Raw genomic sequence first — 7,478 nt, 5'->3', positions numbered from 1 at the left:
TTTTTTTTTTTTTTTTTTTTTTTTTTTTTGAGACGGAGTCTCGCTGTCGCCCAGACTGGAGTGCAGTGGCCGGATCTCAGCTCACTGCAAGCTCCGCCTCCTGGGTTCACGCCATTCTCCCGCCTCAGCCTCCCGAGTAGCTGGGACCACAGGCGCCCGCCACGCCGCCCGGCTAATTTTTTTTTGTATTTTTTAGTAGAGACGGGGTTTCACCGTGTTAGCCAGCATGGTCTCGATCTCCTGACCTCGTGATCCGCCCGTCTCGGCCTCCCAAAGTGCTGGGATTACAGGCTTGAGCCACCGCGCCCGGCGTCTTTCTTTCTTTCTTTCTCTCTTTCTCTCTCTCTTTTTTCTTTTTTTTTTCCCAGGCCGCAGTGCAGTGGCACGAGCTCGACTCATTGCAACCTGCGCCTCCCCAGGTTCAAGCAATTCTCCTGCATCAGCCTCCCACGTACCTGGAACTACAGGTTCGTGCCACCACGCCCAGCTAATTTTTATATTTTTGGGAGAGACAGGGTTTCACCATGTTGGGCCAGGCTAGTCTCGAACTCCTGACCTCAAGTGATCCGACTGCCTCAAGGCTGCCCAATGTGCTAGGATTACAGGCGTGAGCCACCTTGCCTGGCGGTTCTATTTCTATGGTTGCCTTAGGTATTACTTCCTCTGTTTGTTAGATGAAGAAATTGAGGCCCAGAGGTGAAAGTGGCCACTCAAATCCTGGGCACCCCTAGGAGTCAGGATGTTGGACACAGGGCTTAACGGGGCCTGCACTCCTAGGCCTGAGCTTCCAGATCTGTGGCTGTCAGCCCCGTGGCATGGACGGGGAAGAGCCTGACCAAGACCTCCAGACCCTGTACAAGAAGCCTGGGAGTGTGGCCAGTGCACAGGATGGGTCCTGGAGCTCATGCCCTTGCTAGGCCACTTCCAGACTTGGAAGTCCATCAGCCCTAGCTTTGAATCCTGCCTCCAACATGTTCTAGCTGTATGGCCGACTGCGAGCAAGTCATTTACCTCTTGGAGCCTCATCTGTGAAATGTGGATGATTGATTCCCTACCTTATGGGGCTGTGATGAGGATTTCATGAGAGGATGACCTAGTAGTGCCCTTGGCATGGTGCCTGTCACTTAGTCAGTGCTCTGTGATCAGCAGCTGGTATTATTGTAACAGTTTATCATGCATCTGTCTTCCCACCTGAAACGTGGGACAATAACCCCTGTCACACTGGCTTGAAGGACATGGTGTCTTCTGTGTGAGCTGTTGGGTCAGTATAGGTGGCAATTCTGTCACTCAAAGGCCAGCCCAGCCCTACAGGGGTAGGGAGACACACCCAGTTCCCAGCATCAGGGGAAGCTGGATGACAGCTTCAATCCATCAATGATAGGCCTTGGTCCAGCCTAACTTTATGGACTGCAGAGGTACTTAAGTCTGTGGGGGGTGAAGTCTAGCCCAGTTCTTCCACACGGGCTGCTGCCCAGACCAGGTAGGCAGGTATGGGATGGGGGTGAGAGTGCTCTGGGCCCTGGTAGTGTAGTTAATCAGCTTCCAGAGCAAGGCCCCAAGGAATAGCAGTGGGTTTGGGCTGGAGCTGCGTCTCTTGTCCACAGCAGTTCAGGATCTGGTTATCCCTAGCCCTGCAGGCTGAAGAGGAGCTTGAGGAAGCCTCATGCGTGATGGGACACAGAACTCAGTTCTACTTTGTCCAGCTCTAGCCTGGCTGTGCCCATGTACTACTGAGTTCTGCAGAGGGTGGGGTGTGCTTTTCTGCTCTGCAGGCTCCTACCCCTTTTCCACTGATGCAGGGTGAAGGTTGGGGTGTGTGAGACCAGAGTGGAAGGGATGTTGTCTGGGGAACTAAAGGACAGCCCTGGGGGCAACTCTTGTGACCTTCTGCCCCAGGCTCCCAGCACCATGACGGTTTCATATACTCTCAAAGTGGCGGAGGCCCGCTTCGGAGGTTTCTCTGGCCTGCTTCTCCGTTGGAGGGGAAGCATCTACAAGCTCCTCTACAAGGAATTCCTCCTCTTCGGGGCCTTGTACGCTGTGCTTAGCATCACCTACCGGTAAGGGCAGGGTCTTAGAGCTGGCGGAAGTGGGGAGACTGGGCCACCCACCTCCCTCTAACCCAAGCCTACACCTGCCTTCCCCAGGCTGCTGCTGACCCAGGAGCAGAAGCACGTGTATGCTCAGGTGGCCCGATACTGCAACCGTTCAGCGGACCTCATCCCCTTGTCCTTTGTATTGGGTAAGGCCCCCTTCTAGTTTTCCCTGTGTCCTCCTTACTGTGTTCCCTGACCTCTGGGTTGGGCTGATAGCTCTGAGGGTCAGAATTACCCAACAGATGGTGTGGTGACGCACCTTCAGTCTCAGCTACTCGAGAGGCTGAGGTGAGAGGATCGCTTGAGCCCAGGAGTTCCAGTCCAGCCTGGGCAATGTAGCGAGACTCTGCTTAAAAAAAAAAAAAAAGAATTACTCAACAGAGTGGCAGAGCCTGCCTGGTCAGCCAGAGCAGGCCCAGCAGGCACAGGAGCTGGGTGCTGGGTCCAGGACTTCCGGAGGGCAGGGCCCTATCACTTGCCGGACCCTCACTTCCAGCAAGGCACAAGACACCTGCTGGCCTCACAAGCCCACCCTGGGCACTGGAGGGGAGCTGGACAGAGGTGACAGCCCCTTCCCCACCCTCCTGGGAAGCAGTCTCCTGGGTTTGAATCCCCATTTTCCCTCTGCTGAAGGAAATTTGCCCTCCTCCCTCCTCCTGGCCTCGCACAGCAGGGTACTGGAGCTGAATGTTTCCTTCCCCCTGCCACATTTCAACTGGCTTGGACGAGGCCCTTTGCTGGGGGAGGCGAGGCGCTCAGACCCCCAGGCTCTCCACCCTCCCTTCCTACTCCCTCTACCACGGTGGCCAAGCAGGTTTCTATGTGACTCTCGTGGTGAACCGCTGGTGGTCCCAGTACACAAGCATCCCGCTGCCAGACCAGCTGATGTGCGTCATCTCGGCTAGCGTGCACGGCGTAGACCAGCGGGGCCGCCTGCTGCGCCGCACCCTCATCCGCTACGCGAACCTGGCGTCGGTGCTGGTGCTGCGCTCGGTCAGCACCCGCGTGCTCAAGCGCTTCCCCACCATGGAGCACGTGGTGGACGCAGGTGCGCCGCCCGCCGGGAGCCTCTGGGGGCCAGGCCCACGGCTGGATGCAGGTGCTGCCTGGGAAAGTCCTAGGAGCAGGGGCTCCAGGGAAGGGTCTGGACTGCGGCAGGAACGCGGAACCGCGAGTCCTGGGACCGCCAGTAGACGCGAGAGAGGGGAGCCAGACGGCGGAACAGCAGGCCCCCACGGCGGCAGAGGTTGCAACTGCACCCCTTCCGCTTTACCCGCTCAGGTTTCATGTCCCAGGAAGAGAGGAAAAAGTTTGAGAGCCTGAAATCCGACTTCAACAAGTACTGGGTGCCCTGCGTCTGGTTCACCAACCTGGCGGCCCAGGCCCGGAGAGACGGGCGAATCCGTGACGATATCGCTCTCTGTCTACTTTTGGAAGTGAGTGGGCCCCGGACCAGACCTATCTGCCCTCCTCCCTCTAATTTTGAATAGGAATAATAATTTTAGTACCTAACACTTGTATGGCACCAACTGTGTACCTCGGCCTTTTGGAAGCCCTGTACCCATGTTAACTCATTCATCCCTTACAGCAACTCCTGAGATAGGTACTATCATCCTCCTTGCACAGTTGTGGAAACTGAGGCACAGAGTGGAAAATAAATTTGCCTAAGTTACACAGCTAGTTAGCAGAGCTGAGATTCAAGCACCCCAGCCTAATACACCTCTGAGAGCAGAATGAGAAAAAGCCTCCTGGCCCGGCCCAGGCCTAGTTTGTGCTGGGCACCCCTGTTCCTTCCTCGCTTCTGCTGACTTCCTGTTCCTGCTGTTCCTCCAGGAGCTGAACAAGTACCGAGCCAAGTGCAGCATGCTATTCCACTATGACTGGATCAGCATCCCCCTTGTCTACACCCAAGTAACTGCCTCTCCCCTCCCCAGTCCCAGTGCCTACTGTATGTCCTGTGCTGTGTGTGAGATGAGAAGAATTAGAGATGGTACTTGCCTGACCATTTCAGTCCCCTGAGGCACTGGGTTCATCCTCAAAGCCTTGTACCACCCCCACCAAGGTGACCCTGTCCCCACTGGTACTGCCACACCAGGATACATGTTTGATTACTTGTCAGACTTCCCATAGAGCCTCAGAGGCAGGGGCAGCATGTCTCCCTGTCCCACTGCATCCTGCACTGAGCCTGGCTCTTCCTTCTCCAGGTGGTGACCATAGCTGTCTACTCCTTCTTTGCCCTCTCCCTGGTTGGCCGCCAGTTTGTGGAGCCAGAGGCAGGGGCTGCCAAACCTCAGAAGCTTCTGAAGCCAGACCAGGAGCCAGCCCCAGCCTTGGGAGACCCGGACATGTATGTGCCTCTCACCACTCTGCTGCAGTTCTTCTTCTATGCTGGCTGGCTCAAGGTGGGCACTGCAGATGGGCATGCCAGCCTGCTCTGTGGAGATGTGGGCACAGGGGCCCCAACTTTGGGGACAAAGAGTGGGGCTCTGAGCCCAGAAAACACTATCTCTGCCACCTATAGGTGGCTGAACAGATCATCAACCCGTTTGGTGAGGATGATGACGACTTTGAGACAAACCAGCTCATAGACCGCAACTTGCAGGTGAGCAAGCATCAGGAAGGATCAGGAGTCCAGGGCAGCTCCTGGGCCCCTCTCCCAGTCAGCTCTCAGCCGGCCGTGGGAAGATCAGGAGTCCAGGGCAGCTCCTGGGCCCCTCTCCCAGTCAGCTCTCCGCCCGGCCGTGGGAAGGAGAGGAGAGGAGAGGAGAGGAGGATCCTTGTAACTTGCTGGTGGCCCAGGTGTCCTTGCTATCTGTGGACGAAATGTACCAGAACCTTCCCCCCGCTGAGAAGGACCAGTACTGGGATGAGGACCAGCCGCAGCCACCCTACACTGTGGCCACGGCGGCCGAGTCTCTGCGGCCCTCATTCCTGGGCTCCACCTTCAACCTGCGGTGAGTGGCCTGCGCCGGCGGAGACCGGACCTGACCCGGCACGCGGGTCCTCGCTCAGCCTCTGGGGCACCGATGCCTCCGTCCCTCCCCGAGAGCCGACCCCGCGTCCCCGCTCCCGCTCTGTGCCCGGGCTCAGCCCACCCTCCCGCCCGCAGCATGAGCGACGACCCTGAGCAGAGCCTGCAGGTGGAGGCGTCCCCCGGGTCGGGTCGGCCAGCGCCCGCCGCGCAGACCCCGTTGCTCGGCCGCTTCCTGGGCGTAGGGGCGCCCTCCCCGGCCATCAGCCTCCGGAACTTCGGCCGCGCGCGAGGGACCCCGCGCCCCCCGCATCTGCTACGCTTCCGGGCCGAGGAGGGCGGCGACCCTGAGGCCGCAGCCCGCATCGAGGAGGAGACGGCGGAGTCCGGGGACGAGGCCCTGGAGCCCTGAGGTCTTGCCTGCCCCCGCCCGGTTCCTCCCACCCACTGCCCCCCGTCCCTCCCGTGCCCGGTCCTGCCAGCCAGCTCTATTAGAGCAGCTTTTCCTGTGTGCCTGGAAGGCCAGAGCATTTAGGGACAGAACTTGAAAGAGAAGATGGCGAGAAGGGCCTGAGCCAGGGCTAGGAATGTGTCCACTTTGGTGGGAGAGAAGGTCGGATGGGCTGCTTGGGGGAGGTGAAGCTAGACAAATAAATGAACCCAGGCACAGAGGACTAGAGCCCAGGTGCACGGTTAGCTTCAGAGCAACAGGGAGCTAGGCCAGTGGTTCTCAAACTTGAGGAAAGATTAGCATCACGGAAGGTCTTGTCAAAAGAGTGCCGAGCACCACTCCCAGCATTTCTGGCACATTAGATTTGGGACGGCGCCCGATAACTTGCATTTCTAACAAGTTCCCAGGTGATGCTGTGCTGCTGGTCCAGGAAGCACAGTTTGAGAGTCACGTGAAAACTGCTTGAAGGGGTATACGTTACCCTGGTAATCTTCCTCAGAAGAGGGGTCAGTGTGTGTTGGGGGAGTTTTGCCTTGTGTGTAATGTTCAAGTTTTTGTTTACATCAAGAATATATTCAAGTTTTAAAGTTTTGTTTAGTTTTTGTTTATATCGAGAATATATTTATTACTTGTGCAGTTATGATTGTTTAAAATTGAATTGGCATGCATGCAGTAGGATGAAGATGAAGGAAGGAAGAGTTTGGGAATCTGTCTCGGAAGCTGATTAAAGTCAGATGTGAAGGCAGCTATTCACCACCCACCCTAGACCTAGCATTTGGACTTCAGTGTGCCAAACTCTTCTCCACTCCCACCAACCACACAGGGGGAAAAGTACAGTTTACGGGTGGAAGCCTAGGCCCATCTCGATGGTGGGCCTGCAGCGCTGGGGGCACTTGGCTGATGTCAGAAAAAGCCTTCTGTGGCCAGGCACAGCGGCTCACGCCTGTAATCCCAGCACTTTGGGAGGCCGAGGTGGATGGATCCCCAGAGGCCAGGAGTTAGATACCAGCCTGGCCAACATGGTAAAACTCCGTCTCCACTAAAAATACAAAAATTAGCTGGGTGTGGTGGTGGATGCCTGTAATCCCAGTTGGTTGGGAGGCTGAGGCATGAGAATTGCTTGAACCTGGGAAGCGGAGGTTGCAGTGAGCCGAGATCACTCCAGTGCACTCTAGCTCCTGGTTACAGAGCCAGGCTGTCTCCAAAAAAAAAAAAAAAGTCTTCTGGAAACAGTCTGCCACAGACCACTACATTGGAATTGTGGTAAAACTATGCTCCTCTAAGATTCTTACCTTCTAAATCCCAGTCTCCACCTAAAGACATCGGTGAAGGCCAAAATTGAATATTAAGGCCACAGGATAAATGCCAGAACAAAGGAGGAAGACAGGGGGGACCCTAGAGTGCAGTTGAGTAGACTCCAGCCTCTTGCAGGGTCAGTTGACTGGATTCTAATGCTGGCTTTTCTTCTTTCCATCTGTATGTCCATGGGATAGTGAATATTTCTGTTTTTTTTTTTTTTTTTTTTTTTTTGAGACGGAGTCTAGCTCTGTCGCCCAGGCTGGAGTGCAGTGGCCGGATCTCAGCTCACTGCAAGCTCTGCCTCCCGGCTTCACGCCATTCTCCTGCCTCAGCCTCCCAAGTAGCTGGGACTACAGGAACCCGCCACCTCGCCCGGCTAGTTTTTTGTATTTTTTTAGTAGAGACGGGGTTTCACTGTGTTAGCCAGGATGGTCTCGATCTCCTGGCCTCATGATCCGCCCGTCTCGGCCTCCCAAAGTGCTGGGATTACAGGCTTGAGCCACCGCGCCCCGCCGAATATTTCTTATTTATTTATTTATTTGAGACGGAATCTTGCACTGTCACCCAGTCTGGAGTGCAGTGGCATGATCTCGGCTCACTACAACCTCCGCCTTCTAGGTTCAAGCAATTCTCCTGCCTCAGCCTCCTAAGTAGCTGGGTG

The 7,478-nt window shown here is 56.1% G+C and overlaps 1 protein-coding gene across 1 annotated transcript; it reads left to right on the top strand.

Moving 5' to 3' along the window:
- Nucleotides 1-1,865: 1,865 nt before the first annotated feature.
- On the top strand, nucleotides 1,866-6,102 carry BEST4 (bestrophin 4). The gene is made up of 9 exons (XM_025387655.1): nucleotides 1,866-2,060; nucleotides 2,148-2,242; nucleotides 2,911-3,144; nucleotides 3,378-3,532; nucleotides 3,930-4,007; nucleotides 4,301-4,498; nucleotides 4,618-4,698; nucleotides 4,896-5,050; nucleotides 5,206-6,102. The coding sequence occupies exons 1-9, from the start codon at nucleotides 1,909-1,911 to the stop codon at nucleotides 5,477-5,479; spliced, it is 1,422 nt and encodes a 473-aa protein (XP_025243440.1). The 5' UTR covers nucleotides 1,866-1,908; the 3' UTR covers nucleotides 5,480-6,102.
- The last annotated feature ends 1,376 nt before the right edge of the window (nucleotides 6,103-7,478 follow it).

Source organism: Theropithecus gelada, chromosome 1, assembly GCF_003255815.1.
Source record: "Theropithecus gelada isolate Dixy chromosome 1, Tgel_1.0, whole genome shotgun sequence".
Classification (NCBI taxonomy): Eukaryota; Metazoa; Chordata; class Mammalia; order Primates; family Cercopithecidae; genus Theropithecus; species Theropithecus gelada.
Note: the sequence above shows the minus strand (reverse complement) of the source record. Positions and strands in the feature narration are given on the sequence as shown.